Source organism: Engystomops pustulosus, chromosome 4 (genome assembly GCF_040894005.1).
Source record: "Engystomops pustulosus chromosome 4, aEngPut4.maternal, whole genome shotgun sequence".
NCBI lineage: Eukaryota > Metazoa > Chordata > Amphibia > Anura > Leptodactylidae > Engystomops > Engystomops pustulosus.
The window spans coordinates 22,176,811-22,197,355 of record NC_092414.1 but is presented as its reverse complement, the minus strand read 5'-3'; the positions used below and the strand labels follow the sequence as shown (position 1 = coordinate 22,197,355).

Sequence of the window (20,545 nt, the reverse complement as noted above, 5' to 3'; positions counted from 1 at the left end):
GGGGACAAACCCAAACCTACAATTTCGGTCCACTCATCTCTACCTGGAACTTCTGGCCCATCGTAGGCCCAAAACCTTGACGTTTCGGGACAACGAGAGCTGGAAACCAGAGTGGCTTATGTACTCTTTACTAAAACTGTAGCTCATCTCTAGCACAAAGGTTCTCACCACCCAATAGCCATGACAATGGGACCAACCTGGGATGAACCGTCCTTTTAAGGTACCATAGCAAGAAATGGGCTACCTTCAAAGCCATGATTTGAAGCCCCAAAGGGCTGAAAACAATAATTTGGTTCCTTCTTTTCAATTTTTTTTTACAATTCTGGCATCTTCTGATGTGATGGAACCTTGTTTAACCCCCATCATAGCAACTGCCATGGCTTCCCCTATAGCTATACTCCCTATGGTACCTATCCTTTTAAATGAAATTATAAAATTTAAATTTACTTTTTTTTTTAAATCTATTTTTCTGCATTAAATTTCAAATAGGTGACAGACATTAGATTCACTGATGCACGGGCCTACAGTAATGACCCCTTACTGTAGGCGACACTCATTGCAATAGGACTGATCGCTGGAGATGCACCTTATCAATGATCCCCATACAAAACATTACTTGCTTGTAAGTTTTATTCATACTATGACAACAACCTCCAAATACAACTTTTTAAAAGTTTTTTTTTTTTTTGCCAAGTTTACAAAACCGGAGCAATATTGTATATAAACAGTCAACAAAATCTCTCCAAAAATATTCTGCATTATAAATTACAGAGCGCAGCTCATTTTTGTAGATGGGGGAAAAAAATTATTTGAATCAGGAACTATCAATACGGAGCATTAAACATTAAACATAACAAAATAGGTCAAATAAATTAATAAATTAGATTTTTTTCATTCATTCAAAAATTTTAAGCCAATCTCCATCCAGAAGAAACAATTGACTATACATTAGGTGTGTAAAATCAATATCCCCGGTGCCTTCTGTCCTGCTGCTGGAGCCTCTGTTATTCAACTCTGCTTCTCCTATTGGCCAGCCACAAAAATGGCTGCAGAAGATATGGACACGCCCCCTCATGTGCTAATGCAGAACAGTGGAAGGGGGTGTGTCTGTGACTTACAGGCAAAGTCAGCTGACATTTTAGGACAACCCAACATAGGGTGTCATATAACAAACTGATATTGACTATACTCATCTAACGTATGGTCCAATTTTGGGGTCTAGTTGGGGGGGTTCTTTTCATTTCTATTTAAAGACATAAGACCTTGACAGGTCCCTACTTTTGGTGGGTGATTCAAGGGCCACATGCTTTCCGGGCTGCCCCGCCCCAGGCCAGCCTCACAAATCTCCCATTATATAATCCTCCATCCAACAGGAGCTCCAATGTGGGGAATACCATGACTCTGGGCTCCCTTTTCATTGTTACAATACCAGGCCCATGGCATGAGTCACAGTATACCCGGCAAGTGCTTTAGTGTCCCAAATCCCCAAATTTCCCTATCAGGGTTCTGTCTTGGGGACACCTTAAAAAAAATCTTATACTTGCCTAGAGATTAGTTTGATGAGAACTCATGAAATCAGGTAAGTGCACCTTATCTTTTATGCGGCTGAGGCCTGGCAGGGGTGAGGATGGACCCGGAAAGGATATGTTTTTTTTTTACGTGGCCTAAACAACACCCATATAGGTTAATTTGGGGGCACTGAACAACATACAAAGGCTAAAGGGGATCTTGGTGACTAGAGATGAGCGAACCCAATGGACGGGTTTGGGTTCGTTGTTCCGACATATTGCCGCATTGGCGAACAAACAACCAATCAGGCAAATTGATGCCCCCAGCAACTGCTGCCTGACCCCGGAAAATTGACAGATTGGCGGCCATACAGCTAATCAGGAAATATTTCAGGGTCAGGCCGACGAACCCAAACCTGACCATCAAGTCGGCTCATCTCCACTAGAGACCATAAATGACATGTCATAGTTAAATGGACAACTGCTTGTATTTTTGTGCGGCATTGGACCCATGAGTGAATGAGACCAAGAGGTAAAAAGTTGAAATACTAAACTAAAAATCAAGTGCAATGTCTATAAAAATAAATAATGATATGAACATATATAAAGTGCACAAAATCCATGTAACAATACAATGTCCTGCTCAGTATTGTCACAACTGTGCAAGTAGAAGACCCTCATCATATGTCGTCTACAAATAACATTATAAATTATGATATCTTGTTGTTATTGTTGTTTGGTTGAGTTTTTGCCCTTTTTCTTCTTCTTTTTCTTCTTCTTGTCGTTTTTGGGCTTCTCCATGGTTTTCTGCCCTCTGTGTACAGAGAATATGGACTTGTCAGTGTAAGTCACACTACACATCTATAAGCACAGATACGTGTATGGATACTACTACAATCCTCATACACGTACATGTCCACGTATTGTCAATGGGGAGAGGCCAAAATTGGCAAAATATGTTTATAAAGTTTCCCATACTCATACACACGCCCAAGCTAAGAGTAGACTGCACACTGATATTAATAGATTTTTGGTTCCTATCCACAGGATCGGTGGGAGTCCAAATGGTCCGACCACGAGAATGAACCTCCCCAACAATCACAAGAACGGGAGTTCCCTCAGATGTTCCATGTTAATGTCCAGTCTACTCTTAGCTTGTGCATGTGTATGAGTGCTCGTTCCATTGGGACACTTGATTGGGGGCCCAATGTCTCAACCCCCAGCTGTAGGGATAGGGGATTAGTGTAAATTGAGGCATAATCCCTTTAAGGTTGTCTGCTTATTGGAATGATTACCTGACAGGGACACCTCTGTCTGTGTGGCCTGCGCATGTTTTAGGTTATAGACATAGGGGCATATTTATCAGGACCTCTGCGCCACCCACTTGCGATTATTTTGCCCTCTCCGCCACCTTCACACCAGTGGGGCGTGAAGGGGCGTGAAGGGGGGGGGGCGCGGCCGGCCGAGCGGAGCGCGCGGCTGGCCGAGAGTGGGCCGGCGCGGGGCGTTACTGTACCTGCGCCTGCGCACTCACTGCTGAGTCGCCGGTTGCGTTTTTTTCTACGCCAGGCCCTGCGGAAGCCTCTTGATGTATCCCGCTGCGAATATGCAGCGGCGTGGCTATCATACGCTGGTGCACGAGCGCCAGCGTATGATAAATATGCGCCATAGAGTGAGTTCCCTCTTCTGGGAACTATACAGACTGTTTATCGTATTGATACAAGAAAACAAATCATCTTATGGGTCCACCTCGACTCCTAGGCCAGGGTGCACCTTCTGCACCCACCAAAGTTACCCTTCTGGGCTGTAACAACACTGGCGGATAGAAAACATGGATACGAAACAGATAACTCAGCATCCCGCACCACGAATCACAGACACAGAAAACATCTTACCTACTTGGAACACGACCAGTTGCTCCAGTAGGAGTTAACGTGGTACATGTCTCTGGCCTGGACACAGAACTTTTTCACGTCGCTGTAGTCGACCGACAGGTGTCTCTTTTCCATAATCGGGTAGATCTAAGGGTTTGTTTATATTAGCCATTTAGTAATTCATCCAAAAATTGGAAAATTTGCATATAAATAACGATGATAAAGATGACTTTGCATTCAGATTTATCTTGAGGTTTGGGGACCTCTTTGTAAGGTAGTAGATAAAGTCGTGAAGACCCCCACAACATAGTATGAACACAGCACAGAGAGGATGAGGGGTATCGGTAGAAGTCTTATGTTACTTTTGCTGGAGCTTCTAACCTGCTGTCCGGTCAGCAGTAAATGTCATGTGTGTAATGTGTATGTGCTTGTATATGTAATATGTGTGTGTGTGTAATGTGTATTTATACATGTGTAATGCATATGTGTTACTAGTGTGTGTAATGTGTTTGTATGTACTTTTAAGTGTAATGTGTGTGTGTGTAATGGTTACATATAGATGTGTAAGTTGCATGTATGTGTTATGTGTATATATACTTATATGCAATATGTATGCATGTAATGTGTTATGTATGTGGGTGTAATGTGCATGGACTTGTATGTGTTATATGTGTGTGTGTGTAATGTATATGTATACATGTGTAATACATATGTGCTGTATGTATGTATGTTTGTATATACTAGTAAGTGTAATATGTATGTGTGTAATGGGTACATATACATGTTCAAGGTGTATGTATATATACTTGTGTATGCAATGTGTATATATGCATGTTATGTATATGTATATGTGTGTAATCTGCATGTAATGTGTATGCAATGGGTATATATGCATGTAATGTGTATGCAATGGGTATATATGCATGTAATGTGTATGCAATGTGTATATATGCATGTAATGTGTATGCATGTGTGTAATGTTTATGTATGTGTGTAATGTGTATGGATTTGTGTCTTCAATTTGTATGTATATGGGTGAAACTATCTTTTCCAGTATAACTTTTCATTTTTACTTCTAAAAGTTATTTTTAAAAAAATTCTTACCTCTTCCTGATTCCGACTTTGCCGCTCTACTCGGACATTAAAAATTAGTGGATAGAAGAGGTGTGCGTTGCACCAAGATTTGGGGTAATCCCATCGTAAGGAAAGGTCTCTGTTTTCCTTGAGTATGTGAAGATTTTGTGGGGGGTCTGGTTTTACTATAAGATAAAAATCAACAAGGTAAATAGAGGGGGTGCACTAGTCAGAACGGTTAATGGGGGCTCTCTGAAGGTGGGCTTACACAATAGATACCGTACATGTTGTATGGGGGTATAGCTATCTACCTAGCTTCTGGCCATAGCTCATTGACATTGTTAAAGAGGCTTTCTAGGATTCCTATCCTCAGGAATTTTAATAATAGATACACATTAGATTTTTTATGAGCTGCAATACCACACAATGCCAGTGTATCATAGTGGCACTGTTACATTAAAACAAAAATCTCCTTTCTCTGTAATTACAATGGTTCATTCAGGTTCCAGAATGTTCCAGAATGTTGTACTTACTAATGTTCCGCAAAGTGAAGGACATATTGTGCTTCTCATATATGTTTTTCGCAATAATATGTAGCTCGACGTAAATAATTGGATCTTCTGAGTAGTGACATATCTGATCGTCATAGCAGGTTACTGTATAGTAGGGAAACTCGTTCCCGTCTGTAAAATGCTTCTCTATGCCTTCACAGAACATTGTGCTGTTACTAGTTCTAAGAAAAAGTAATAAAATGTCATCAGAAATATTCAAGAGCATCAGTACTGCTGATAAAAAGCCCCCACACAGTGATTGGCAATGAGAGTCCTGATTACTCCACCCACTCAAAGTGATTGGCAATGAGAGTCCTGATTACTCCGCACACACACAGTGATTGACAGTGAGAGTCCTGATTACTCCACCCACTCAAAGTGATTGACAGGGAGAGTCCTGATTACTCCACCCACACACAGTGATTGACAGTGAGAGTCCTGATTACCCCCCACACACAGTGATTGACAGGGAGAGTCCTGATAACTCCACCCACTCAAAGTGATTGACAGTGAGAGTCCTGATTACCCCACACACACACAGTAATTGAAAGCGAGAGGCCTGATTCCCATGCCCACATTCAGTTATTGGCTGTAAGAGTCTTGATCACTCCACCTAGACACTGTGATTGGCTGTAAGAGTCTTGATCACTCCAACTAGTCAAAGTGATTGACAGTGAGAGTCCTGATTACCCAACCTAAACACAATGATTGACAGCAAGAGTACTAATTACCTTGCCCACATTATGTTATTGGCTGCAAGAGTCTTGATTACACCACCCAGACACAATGATTGACAGTGAAAGTCATAAATACCCTTCCTCCATACAGTGATTGACAGGTAAAGTCCTGATCACCCCACCCACACACAAGTCCTGATGATCCCGCCCATACACAGTGATTGACAGTGAGAATCCTGATCACTCTTCCCAGACAGAGTTTGACAATGAGAGTCTTGATTACTCCGCCCACACAAAGTGATTGACAGGGAGAGTCTTCATAACCCCCACCCACACATAGTGATTGACCGTAAGTGACCCAATTACCCTGCTCTCTCTCTCTCTCTCTCTCTTAGGAGTCCTGTCAGGATTTATTTTTCAATTTATTTTTAATGCTTTTAAATATAAAAGATTCCACTGATGTGATGAACTTACACGCTGAAGGCATGAAAAAAGTACTCTGGATTGGGATCTAGTGTTCCGTTCCATGAACAGGTGAAATGACCACTGTAGTTTTTCATTGTACAATTTACTGGATATTCTACACCTGTGTAAAACAATGACACCTTGTTAGTCCTATGTTACTTTACCTGGTAGCTGGGGATGCAAGTGCCGAAAACCTTCTTCTAAAATCTCCTTAAAGGGATTGCGCCACTAATGACACTTATCCTATACCCAAATGATTGCTGGGAATTATTAAGGAATTATTGCTGTTGTGGCACATAGGGTATCTTAGTTTGGAACTGGAGTCCCTTAGGCTGGCCAATAATTTCTTTCTGGGAACCCACCCATTAATCAATCATTAATGGGTTCCAAATCAGAAACCCCCTTTAATAAGATTTTGATCAAGCAATTATAAATTTATATGTATTGATGCCATTGAAAAATATAAATCATCTTGCAAAAAGCAAGCCCCCAAGTCAACAGAAATTTTCTTACAACTTTGTCGACTTGGGGGCTTGCTTTTTGCAAGATGATTTATATTTTTCAATGGCATCAATACCTATAACTTTATAATTGATTGATCAAATTGCAACTGTGCAACTTTGTGCCTTGATTTCATACTTACCGAGGATGCCAAGGTAAAGTGGCTGGTCCACTACATGTAGCAGAATGTTGGTGTAGTCAACGATCCCCACATTTCCCAGGCTACAGGTGTAGTTTTTGGCATCTTTTGGTTCGTTTACTATGACAGTCAGGTGTTTGCCTTTATGGCCTCTTTTGCTCCAGTGGATATTTCTGCTGTCAGCGGCATAACCAGAGGTGTTACACTCCATGGTGACTCTTTCCATACGTATTCCGTTTATATCACCTTCAACTATCAAAGCTGAGGAATAAAGTAGTGAGAATTGATGTTCATGTCTTTCTTCTTTTATAGATTTTCCTTATGGAATCTAATAAAATCTACGAAGCTTCCAACTTCTTTCATTCATTTACCTGTGACTTCTATCATTGTATGTGGACCATTAGTGTTTACAGGTCGAAGCACTTGAGGCTGCGCTTCTAGGACTAGTAGTCGAGTATAATATGGGCCATTTGGGCGGAAGCCCAAGACCCAAGGCATCTAGAGGGGTTTATGTCCATCCAAACCATCGCCCAAGTTTGTTAATGCTCTGTAGAGATAATACAGGCAGTCCCCTACTTAAGGACACCCAACTTACAGACGACCCGTAGTTAAAGATGGACCCCACTGTGACCTCTGGTGAAGCTCTCTGGATGCACTGTAGTCTCAGGCTGCACTGACCAGCTGTAAGGTGTCTGTAATGAAGCTTTTTTAATAATCCTTGGTCCAATCACAGCAAAACATTTTGAAACTCCAATTGTCACTGCGCCAAAAATTTTTTTGACTGGATCTACAAAGTTTCGACTTACATACAAATTCAACTTAAGAACAAACCTACGGAATCTTGTATATAAACTTGGTGCACAGAGAGGAACCTTCTGCCCTGAGTTCCTTATCAATGTTGGCTTTCAACTTGCAGACCTTTGAAGGTCCTACAATGGTCTTTAAACTTCACAACTGAAACCCAACAGAGGGGACCCCTCCTACTTTCCTAAGTTTGATTATGCTGCTGTATGTAGGGGACCATTGCAGTCTTGGAGAACCATTAGAAGGCAGCTCACTGATTCTATTGGGAACTGTGTAATACCTCATTCCTCCTGCGGGGGTGCTACAGGGAAAAGAAACACTTTATGCAATGTTCCTCCATAGTTCTTTTGCGCTGCAAGAAAATATTTGAATTTACTTACTTTTTTCCTTAAAGGGAAAATAACTGAAGGCCTGCAGAAGATTTATGCATACAAGTAGGATGACTCCTGTGAAAAGGTGCCCCATCTGAAAGGAAAATAAAGGAATAATAAATTCTAACTGGAGGACAAAAAATTGAGGACAAATTATTACAAATGATTGAAGTTAACTACTACCCCCCCCTTCTCTCAAAAAGTTTATGTAGTTTATCTGAATTTGGGTAGCAGAATCCATGTACATATTTTATACAGAAGCCCTATTCCACACAAAGAGCAATGCAAATTGTATCCCCCCCCCCAAAAAAAATCTAATTTGCATATTTGTACAAAGCAATTCAATGCCTTCTCTCCCTTAGGAGAAACACGTCACATGGAAAATCAATGGAACATTTAACTGTTTAAAGAGAACAAACTTGAAAAAAGTTTAAAAGTTTTTAAATTTCATTCATTTAGTTTTTTAAATCAAATGAACTTTATTAAGGAGAACAGGGAGAGACAAACTACACATACAAGGATTGGTGTCACAGGACCTGATGTAGAGGGACCAAAAAGATGTAGACCATAGCAAACAGATAGTCGTCTCCACATGGCTGAAATTTCATTAAATTTTACTTTAAAAATAAAAAAAGTTACTCAAATATTTTTTTAAATTCGGGTTTGAGATTTAGTGAGCTACTTCAGATCTGTAGGTAAGTACCATGACCAGTGTAGAGTTTGATGGTGTCCCTTGTACCCTTAGTCTTGTGTTTCAATCTAGAATGAGGAGAGTTAGTAGACCCCAAAGATACATGTAGCATCTTAGAGATGATAGCAGAGGGGGGGAGGGGGGGGTCCGTATATAATTTAAGGTGGTGATCAATGGCAATAAAGGATAGTGGGTAGCACTAGAGCCTTGCAGCGCCGGTGATCTGGGTTCAAGTCCCACCCAGGTCAACATCTGCAAAGAGTTTGTATGTTCTCTCTGTGTTTGCGAGGGTTTTCTCCGGGTCCTCCGGTTTCCTCCCACACTCCAAAACATACTGGTAGGTTGATTAGATTGTGAGCCCCTTTGGGGCAAGCTCTGTGCAGCGCTGCGTAATCTGTAGGCGCTATATAAATAAAGGAATTATTATTATTATATGTAGCATGGGCATAAGACCCAGGGCACATGCCCCTGACGCCAGTCACTAGCAACAAATTAATCGGATGTTGCACTATACTTATTTTCCATGCAAATACCTTTGTAGATTTTCACAATTTCCGCTGCTACCAATGAAGAACAGAAGTAAAGCTGAAATATAAATGCAATGATAACCATCTCTATGCAGTATGAGATGTAGCAGTGCTGAGTGCAGCATAGGGTATAACACGTCTATGGAGACAATAGATGAGGCAACAGGTATCTTACGTCTCTCTCCCTCTGGATAGCCTGGAGCGGTTCCTCTAGTTCCGGAGTGTGTGTGATTTGTGGCTTTTCTTTGTGAGGACTTGCTGCTTTTGACAGCGAAGTATTCTGGTTTATATAGTAAAAGCGACGTCACAGTACAGTCCCTTCCAAGAGGAAGCTTTCTTCTGTTTCCTCTTTCGTTGTCTTGGCTTGTGGAGAGATGCTGGACATGAGATATTTGTCTGCAGATCATTGGAGGATTTGGATTGTCCTCAACACCTGCCGTAACTGACCCCCACCAGACTCTCGGCAGGGGCTTATCTCTCTGAAATCGAAATAAAACTTATCTCCCCCAAAATTTACTGTGAGGGGAGTCTAAAAGACGCCCAAACACACGCACTCTCGGCTCCACACCTACCATGCTTACCCTGTCCCCAACCCAAAACTCTACTGGCAAGGAATTATCGCTATTAAAAACCAATAAACACTTATCTCCACCAATATCTAATGGGGGTGCTTTACATACACATGATACCTGTCAGACTCCTCTTCCCTCATATCATTCTGGTAGAGGCTCATCTCCTGGAAAATCAATTATCTCCCCCATGATCTACTCTGAGGGGAGTCTGAATGGCAGCCATGTTGACATCTGACAGACTCCTTCCCTCCTCCTCCCCTAGACACTTCTGGCAGGGGCTTATCTCTCTTGAACCCCAAAAATACTTATGTCCATCTATTATGAGGTAAAGCGAAATAGGCTCCGCTAATCTCATATATAAGTCCTATCCTATGGATAGTAAAAACATCATAATTCTGGAGGACCCCTTTAACACCAAATTCTGACAATTGTCTAATGTGTATTAAGGCATCTAAACTCTCTAGTATTTTATTTATGTGAATTCACCCCCTTTTAGGGATAAATATACTGAGGAAACTTCATCAAAAATGGTGCCTAGTAACAGTGGAGTATTTGACCATAGCAACCAGTCAGATTGCAGCTCTCATTTTTTCAAGTGACTTTTTCAAATAAAAGCTGAGATCTGATTGGTTGATTTGGCTAACTTTTACAATTCTTTCTTTGCCTGATTTTTTTTTCCTTAATATAATCCAATTAAAATCGATGACCAACTTATTTAACGGGATTTTCCTTTTTGTAGGTGAACAAAAATTTATCTAAAAAAAATAAAAATATATATATAATTATTTTTTTTCAATAATTAGAATGCGTTTAAGATTTGTTTTTATGGGCACACCTCACCAATCCCATGCTGCTACCATTATGATGTCATTATAGGGATGAGGAGGTGAACTTAGGATGTGCAACAAGTTCGCAAAATCCACCCTTAAAGTAGGTGGCTTATCCCTAATGCCTGTTATGGGGCCCCCTATGTTCTATTTGTTATAGGGTCCCCTATGTTCGATGGTGCTTAGTAACAGTGGAGCGTTTGCCCATAGCAACCAATCATATTCCAGCTCTCATTTTTTCAAGGGACTTTATCAAATAAAACCTGAGATCTGATTGGTTGCTTTAGCCAATTTTTACATTTTTCTCTTTGCCTGATTTTGTCGTTAATTTAATTCAATTAAATTAATGTCCAGCTTATTTAAAAGGATTTTCCTTTTTTATAAGTAAACAAGTAGTAATAAGTAATGCAGTCTTTACTGCATTAGTGACATTATATACATGCACCAGGAGGAATAGGCTAAACAGCGCCTCTCGCGTCCATAGGCTCTGTGTGGTACTACAACTTAGCTAAAAGCAACAATTCTGAGGCGCAAAATCGGATGTATATGAAATAACCCTGGCATTGTCACTGCTGCAGTTGTTTTTCTGGCAACATTTAGGGTGAAAAATATAATGTTTTACTAAATAAATTCCAATAAACAACTGTTCGTATCCCTGTGCTACATCGGAGGGGATTTATATGGGGGGATGTATACCTTCAATTCCAACAAAGGTAACCTGCAAACCAGGAGCACCCCTGGGGACCCCTGGGGTAATCATAGCCATGGCTAGTTACTAGGGGCGTCATTGGCTGTTAGGCTGTCAATACAGCGATATGTCTGGGTCACGAGGCCCAAACCCTGATACCAAATGAATCATCTCTAACTATAAGACGCTTCGCTTCACACTGCTCTATGTAAACTGAAACTAGAAAATACCTCCACATGACCGGAAAAGGGAAAATAACAATTTCATAGGAATTTCTCACCTTGAGTTAAAGTTCAGCTTACTGCTTCTTGCCCTATATCTAATACCTTGGCCAAACAGAGGGGGGACAGTTATGTTAGTTGGATGCATGTTTTTGGTTTTATTTTAACCATTTTTTAGGTGGATTGGGGTATTTGTGCAATTTTTCAGCAGTGCCGGAGTTCTCCGTGTAGCAGTTTCCTGGTTTACGTCTTATTTGTCTTTGTATTTCCCCTGCTTTCAGATTGCGCCTGATTTACCTTTATTGTGTGTCTAAAAAATAACAGATAATTTCACAAAGACAAACCAGTCACAACAGGTGTAAGAAAAACAATGGTGTGAGTAGTGCATTTTTTAAAAATACACCTATGTAGTCTCAAACAAATAAAGTATTTGACAAAGGGCTGAGACTACAGAGACAAATGAGATCCAAAAAAAACAAGCACTAGAGGTGCAAAAAGAGCTGAGGAAAGGGAAAAAAACATAAATGCACCTCTGTCTATCTATCATCTATTTATATCATATCTTTCTATTGATCCATCTATCTATCATTATCTGTCATATTTATCAATTTATCTCATGTCTATCTCTCTATCCATCCCATGCATGTCTATAATGTAACTAATAGCTATACATGTAACTATATTGATCTATTTCATGTTTTTCCGTCTCTTATTAATTTATCTGAAAACCCAGGGTCAGCTCTAGGTTTAAGTAGACCCCTGGGTGACACAGCCTCAGTGGGCCCCTTTGCAGTGAACTCACATGGCGGCTTTAAAAATTCAGAAACTAAAACAGAATCCTGTTCCCTAAAACATTCCCTAGTTTATCATCCCAAACAGACCCCTCATTGTTATTTTACATACAGACCCCTCATGGGTATTTTATATACAGACCCCTCATTATTATTTTACATACAGACCCCTCATGGGTATTTTATATACAGACCCTCATTATTATTTTACATACAGACCCCTCATGGTTATTTTATATAAAGCCTCCCTTTACCCCCATGGATTCCTTATGTGCTACCTCATGTGGGCCCTCCAGCAGCTCTGGGCCCCAGCACTTGCACAGTTATGCTCAGGGCTGGCGCCGGCCCTGTGCAAATCTCAAAGTTTTCATAGTTTGTACGGTTGAAAAAAGACACTTGTCCATGAAGTTCAACCAAGGAAGGGAAGGGATTGGATGAAGAAGGGATTTAAGGGAAACAATCCTATATAACATAACCATCAATGTTATTTAGGTGTCAAAAGGCATCTAGACCCTTCTTGAAGCTCTCTGCTGCCCCTGCTGTGACCAGCGCCTGAGGCAGGCTATTCCACAGATTGACAATTCTCATAGTAATAAAAGCCCTGTCGCCTCTGGTGATTAAACCTTGATTTCTCCGAACGGAGACAGTGTCCCCTCGTCTTTTGATATCTATCTTATATATTCATCTACATATACATTATTTGAATACATAGGGCCACATTTATTAGGGCCTGTACACCTGAAAACATGTGTACAAGCCATGATTTAGTCACAATTCCCAGCCCACTGCACGGCAGGCACCGCCCCCTCCCCGCCCAACCCGCGAATTAGGCAGAGAATTCGAAATTCCCAGGGTGCTGCTGCCCTACGCCTGCGCACTGCCTATTGCCTAAGGTTATGGCATAATTCTCATCGCTGCCGGAGCCTCCTGATATATCCATTGCATGCCAGTGAGCGGGACAGCATCATACGGTGGCGCAATCAGCGCCAGCGTATAAAAAATATGCCCGATAATTTTCATTATTTTAGTAAACTTTCACCAATAAAACAAGAATTTATAGAAAAATAACTTCTAATATCAGTAACATTAGATCTGTACAGCTGATTGATGCTGGGGATTCTGGGTAACTCATGTTAATGTTCATATATTTGAAGTATTTTCGGTAGAAGCCTAGCCACATGCCGGGCGGGCATATCCCCCCCCCCCCCCCCCCCCGATAAGAATGGATTCCATAGTTATTAATAATTCAGGGCTAATCTTGTGTATGAAGCGTTTGGTAGAGAGACAGATCGGCCCGCCCACAAGCGACTGACATTCCCAGGTGGTTTTCGCAGAATTCCTGAAATAAAACTTGTCTGTGGTAAATAAAATGTCCAAACCAAATGGAAACTGATTTCCTCCTAGACCTGTGTGTTTTTGCATGTTATACAGGGTTATTATCTGCGGTATCATTTTTACTTCCCCTTTTAAAGCAAATGTCTCACCACAATATGACAGATTATTTACCCAAAGTTTTTATGTCAAACATTTTTATGAATCATTTTTTTTAAACATTTTATAAAATCCTGCAATACTCACTTTGGCCACTAAGCCTAATAGTCTGACACATGCTCCTGCTGTAGGGTTCAGTGCTTCTCTCTCATTGTATAGAGTTACTTTAACCTAAATTTGGGTAGGGCACTACTCTGCCTATTTGGTCACTGAAAAGTACTAATACTCCTATTCTGTATAAACAGACGTAGCACAGTACTACTACTCCTATCGTGTATATATGGGCACAGCACAGTACTACTACTCCTATCCTGTATATACAGGCACAACACAGTACTACTACTCCTATCCTCCTATATACAGACATAGCACAATACTACTACCGTATTTTTTGGACTATTAGGTGCACTGGTTATAAGGCGCACCATCAATAAATGCCTGCTAAAACGTCTAGGTTCATATATTAGGCGCACCAGATTATAAGGATAAATGACCGGAAGGTGGCAGACCTGTGCACAGCTCAAGGCATCTGTTGTCTGTAAGTAAGGTTCATATATAAGGCGCACCTGATTATAAGGATGAATAACCAGCAGGTGGCAGACCTGTGCACAGTTCAAGGCATCTGTTGTCTGTAAGTACGGTTCATATATAAGGCGCACTGGACTATAATGCGCACCTTTGATTTCTGAGAGAATCAAAGGATTTTTTGTGCGCCTTATAGTCCGAAAAATACGGTACTCCTATCCTGTATATACATACAAACTCCAAGGAAGGAAGCAGCACTCCAAGATAAATAGTGAATGTTTATTCTACCAGTGGTAAGAGCTACGTTTCGGCTGACTCTATGCAGCTATTCTCAAGCATTGCTTGAATAGCTGCATAAAGTCAGCCGAAACGTAGCTCTTACCACTGGTGGAATAAACATTCACTATTTATCTTGGAGTGCTGCTTCCTTCCTTGGAGTTTGTATGCATATGGAATCCTGAGTCAGTTCCTTGAAGCCTGCACCCACATTGGATTTAATCCGGTTATCCACAGTGCTGCTCCTTCTACCTATTTATTTATCTTGTATATACAGACAGTACTACTACTCCTATTCTGTATATACAGACGTAGCACAGTACTACTACTCCTATTCTGTACATACAGACGTAGCACAGTACTACTACTCCTATCCTGTATATACAGACGTAGCAAAGTACTACTACTCCTATCCTGCAGGTGGTGCTATACTGAAGAAATTTAGTGCCCGCAGTTACTGCAGCTGTCAGCATAGCACAGTACTACCACTCCTATCCTGTATATATGGGCACAGCACAGTACTACTACTCCTATCCTGTATATATGGGCACAGCATAGTACTACTACCCCTATCCTGTATATATGGGCACAGCACAGTACTAATACTCCTATTCTGTATATATGGGCACAGCATAGTGCTACTACTCCTATCCTGTATATATGAGTTGGTAGTGGTGTGTTCCAGGTTGGTTATCGGCCCCAATAACTCAGTTTAGTGGTATTATTATATAATTAGTTTTATTCATAAGCTGTGTAAAACGCGTTTCGAGCCTGTACTAGGCTCTTCATCAGTTACATATAGCTTCAGAGTTGTAGAGAAACATGCGGTTTATAAGAGGTAATTTTTGGCGCGAGATGCCAATGCTCTGACGTCAAAGATGTAAACATAAACATTGTAGTGCTATAGTTCATTCATAAAATTCATTCATAGGATTCTGTAGCTACACTTAAATTACTTACGGTTCTATATAACATATAAAATAATTACAGTTCTATATAATTCCATTATTTCATATAATAACGTTAATATTAAATATAATGACGTTAATATTAAAGGAGAGGGGAAAAGGGAATTTTATAAGATACAACAAGTATGATTTTTTAAAAATACAATAACATGACAATAAAAATGACAAAATACAGTCAATGTGGTTGTTTTAAAATGCCCTGTGTTTGCAATCAGTGGGTATTCTGCCTCTTAGTATAAAGAGAGAAATATACTGGATGTACCGTCTAAAAACCTTAAAACCGGCTGGCCTTAATGAAGTCACAGAAACAATACTTACCTAAGAACCTTCTTTCATCAACTTGTATAATCCACAACACAACCCAATCCTCACTGCGACGCTCTGCGCTTGTTTTGTTTTGACCCCTCCAGGCTTCTGTAGCTGAACCGCACGGAACGGAGACAAACCTGATATACACCAACAAATAAGAGGCAGAATACCCACTGATTGCAAACACAGGTCATTTTAAAACAACCACATTGACTGTATTTTGTCATTTTTATTGTCATTTTATTGTATTTTTAAAAAATCATACTTGTTGTATCTTATAAAATTCCCTTTTCCCCTCTCCTTTAATATTAACGTCATTATATTTAATATTAACGTTATTATATGAAATAATGGAATTATATAGAACTGTAATTATTTTATATGTTATATAGAACCGTAAGTAATTTAAGTGTAGCTACAGAATCCTATGAATGAATTTTATGAATGAACTATAGCACTACAATGTTTATGTTTACATCTTTGACGTCAGAGCATTGGCATCTCGCGCCAAAAATTACCTCTTATAAACCGCATGTTTCTCTACAACTCTGAAGCTATATGTAACTGATGAAGAGCCTAGTACAGGCTCGAAACGCGTTTTACACAGCTTATGAATAAAACTAATTATATAATAATACCACTAAACGGAGTTATTGGGGCCGATAACCAACCTGGAACACACCACTACCAACTGATAGACCGAACGGGGTGAGAACGCCCCACCTCGCTACCCAGGACGGCCGCCGAAACAACTCAACCAGAAACTGCGCTCAAATGTGTTGTACCGATCGTACAACCTACAAAGGTGAGCACTTGTCTAAACACCTTGTTTTTACTGTAAAACGTTTTTTACACATGTGGCGCCCGTATCGCCTCTTTTTTGTCTATATCTGATCCTGTATATATGGGTACAGCACAATACTACTACTCCTATCCTGTATATATGGGCACATCACAGTACTACAACTTCTATCCTGTATATGTGGGCACAGTACTATTACTCCTATCCTGTATATATGGGCACAGCACAGTACTACTACTCCTATCCTGTATATATGGGCACAGCACAGTACTACTACTCCTATCCTGTATATATGGGTACAGCACAATACTACTACTCCTATCCTGTATATATGGGTACAGCACAGTACTACTACTCCTATCCTGTATATATGGGTACAGCACAATACTACTACTCCTATCCTGTATATATGGGCACATCACAGTACTACAACTTCTATCCTGTATATATGGGCACAGTACTATTACTCCTATCCTGTATATATGGGCACAGCACAGTACTACTACTCCTATCCTGTATATATGGGCACAGCACAATACTACTACTCCTATCCTGTATATATGGGTACAGCACAGTACTACTACTCCTATCCTGTATATATGGGCACATCACAGTACTACAACTTCTATCCTGTATATGTGGGCACAGCACAGTACTATTACTCCTATCCTGTATATATGTGCACAGCACAGTACTACTACTCCTATCCTGTATATATGGGCACAGCACAGTACTACTACTCCTATCCTGTATATATGGGCACAGCACAGTACTACTACTCCTATCCTGTATATATGGGCACATCACAGTACTACAACTTATATCCTGTATATGTGGGCACAGTACTATTACTCCTATCCTGTATATATGGGCACAGCACAGTACTACTACTCCTATCCTGTATATATGGGCACAGCACAGTACTACTACTCCTATCCTGTATATATGGGCACAGCACAGTACTACTATTCCTATGCTGTATATATGGGCACAGTACTACTACTCTTAACCTGTATATATGGACATTGCACAGTACTATTACACCTATCTTGCACATATGGGAAAGCAAAGTACATTACTACTTATTTTATGGCTGAAGTCATTCTGCTATACTGTAGAAATTCAGTCCCCACAGTCACGGCAGCCGTCAAACTGTGCATCCGCATAACAGAGCTGTAACTGTACCATTTGCCAACTCAGAGGGGGCTGAGTTGTCATATTCCATGGATAATCCGTTGGAGTTATCTAAATGTTTTCTGAACTAATGACTGATGCACTTTAAATGAACCTAATTGTTTATGCAAATAGGAAACACCAAAAAGTGTCGCAGACATCAATACAATCACGGCTGGGAAATCACAGCAAATCAATTACAGCTCCCCTGCCTGTACATGGCTGATGTAATATTCCACAATAGCTCCACCCACATGACGCAACTGTTGTGTAGAGCGCATGGTCCTAAAGGCATGTGGTTACCTATATAAACAATGCAAATAATTAGTTACCAATTAATGCGGTTAGTGATTTTCCAGAGGTGTGGTGCTGTACTGTACATCTTGTTAGGGTGTGCTCACACCTTCAGTACTGTCTGTCCTGAATATGTTCTGTACTCATATTCGGTGAAATAATGGTAAATCCCCTTGTGGACATTAACACATCACACCAAATGTGGGTAAATGTCTAATTGGGTCCGACCATTGGAGACCTCATTGCTCATAAGAATTTTTTTTGTTATTTTTTATCAGCACGTTTCACACAAACACATATGAGGGTTTGTTTTTTGCAGTATATGTGATATTTTTGTAATGGTTCTGTTTTGGGGCACATGTAACTTTTTGAGGGTCCACACAGATAATCTTACTTGGGCGGGATTTAGAAAAGTGTATATGGCAGTTTTCTGGTGTACAAGCCTCATAATAACCACAATAGCCCCACCCCCCTGCCAATCATAGCCATGGTGATGGCTACACACGGTAGGGGGGCCCGAAAACAATTGAATGAGTTGACTTTTGGGTACCCAACACAAAACCCCTCTCTACATGGGCCCTAAATGAACTCTTTCTTGGACAGCTAGAAATACCAGAAATTCGGACATTGGGGGTCATTTACTAAGGGCCCGATTCACGTTTTCCCAACGTGTTACCCGAATATTTCCGATTTGCGCAGATTTTCCCTATATTGCGCCGGGTTTTTGGCACACGCGATCGTATTATGTCGCTCTGGCGCCGGCATGCACACGACGGAAACCAGGGTGTGTGGCCAAATGAAAACACGACGGATTCGGAGAAACCGCCGCATATAAAAAAAAAAGTGTTGCGAGACACGCACTTACCTTCTCCAAGTATAGGCTCGTGCACTCCGGCGGGCCTCAGCGGACTTCAGCGCAGTAGCGACACCTGGTGGACATCGGAGGAACTACCTTAGTGAATCGCCGGAAGACCCGAATCCACCGCAGAGAACGCGCCGCTGGATCGCGACGGGCCGGGTAAGTAAATCTGCCCCAGTGTTTTGGGGGTTTACATTTTTTTTTGCCATTGACTGTGCTTCCAAAAATGACAGGTTATTTTTATATTTTACTCTATATTTGCACAACAAAAATATTTGTTAATTTCCTTAAGCAATTCCAGTGTTGTTTTAAGGTTGTATTTTTAAAGATTTTTTTTTTTTAGATCCTTTACCATGCAGTCTAGAGGGGGTTTTCCAGACAAAATGAAAGTATACTTCAAATGGCTAAATGTGAAGGTACTAAGATAACATAAAGTTACTTTAACCTTTTACTTGATGCTACTCAAGTCCCCGCCCCTCTCCACGTCATGTTGTCTCATGAACATCCCAAAGCTTTTACTGTGTGTAGGAAGACGCCAGAAACTTATGAGCAGAGTCCTGGGCAGCGTCAGGATATTGATGAGAAGGGAGCAAAAATTTTTCATATTTGCTAAAATCTTATTCCTGTTAAGGACCCTTTAACCCCTTAATGACGTGTGATGTATTACAGCTCCGTACACCAAAATATGAAAAAATTATTAGCGCCAAAAGATGGCAAAATGATGAATTTTTTTGTACAGGTTTTAATTTTTGTAAATGTATGAAAACATAATAAAAACAATATAAATTTGGTATTTCCACGATCGTATCGGCCCAAGGAATGAAAGAGACCATTTGGGCCGCATAGTGAAAGCCATAAAATCCAAGCCCACAAGAAAATGTCGCAAATGCATTTTTTTCACCAATTTCACTGCATTTGAAAATTTTTTCCTGCTTCCCAGTACACGGCATGGAATAATAAATACCGTCACTATGAAGTGCAATTTGTTACACAGAAACTAAACCCTCAGACAGCTCTGTACTTGGAAAAATAAAAAAATTCTGGAATTTTGAAGGTGGGGAGTGAAAAATGCAAAATGCAAAAACGAAAAAGGGCCTGGTCGTTAAGGGTTTAAATATTGACTTTACCGTATAGCCCAATGATCCCATACATATCATATATGTATTTTTTAGATTTTGCAAATTAATATTTATTAATTCAAAATTAATTGCAAGCTAAAATCTGCTTCCAATATGCATCATGGTGTAGGTTTTTTTTCGCAGATTTTCAGACTCCCATAGACCTCAATGTAAAATAAAACAGACGCAAAAAATCAGTGAGGAGGAACAAGAAGGGACTCCAGGGATTCAGTGGGGATTTTATGCACGGTTTCTGGTGTGAAAAATCTGCAACGTAATACAGTAGCATTAAAGAGAATGTAATTCACAGAATATAATTATCATGTTACTTTTCTTGTGCGTTCTTACAGATTTTTGTATGGGTTTTTGTTGCATAGAAGCCCCATAATTGGCAATGGGTGCAAGGAGCAGTGTGGTACTGTACTGCTCTGTACACAGGAAAAAGATAG

At 40.4% G+C, this 20,545-nt stretch overlaps 1 protein-coding gene across 3 annotated transcripts in view; it reads right to left on the bottom strand.

Moving 5' to 3' along the window:
* Nucleotides 1-645: 645 nt before the first annotated feature.
* The window catches only part of IL12B (interleukin 12B), a 46,329-nt gene continuing 26,429 nt past the window's right edge, over nucleotides 646-20,545 (bottom strand). The window contains exons 1-8 of one of the 3 annotated variants that reach the window (XM_072145477.1): nucleotides 9,358-9,725; nucleotides 7,974-8,058; nucleotides 6,793-7,050; nucleotides 6,159-6,270; nucleotides 4,990-5,189; nucleotides 4,487-4,641; nucleotides 3,408-3,529; nucleotides 646-2,322 (exon numbers count right to left, since the gene is read on the bottom strand). In XM_072145477.1, the coding sequence (XP_072001578.1) occupies nucleotides 2,235-2,322; nucleotides 3,408-3,529; nucleotides 4,487-4,641; nucleotides 4,990-5,189; nucleotides 6,159-6,270; nucleotides 6,793-7,050; nucleotides 7,974-8,058 (1,020 nt within the window). In that variant the 5' untranslated portion in view covers nucleotides 9,358-9,725 and the 3' untranslated portion in view covers nucleotides 646-2,234. Of the gene's footprint in view, nucleotides 2,323-3,403; nucleotides 3,530-4,486; nucleotides 4,642-4,989; nucleotides 5,190-6,158; nucleotides 6,271-6,792; nucleotides 7,051-7,973; nucleotides 8,059-9,357; nucleotides 9,726-20,545 lie in introns of those variants that run through there. The other 2 variants (XM_072145478.1, XM_072145476.1) reach the window with 2 other exon arrangements.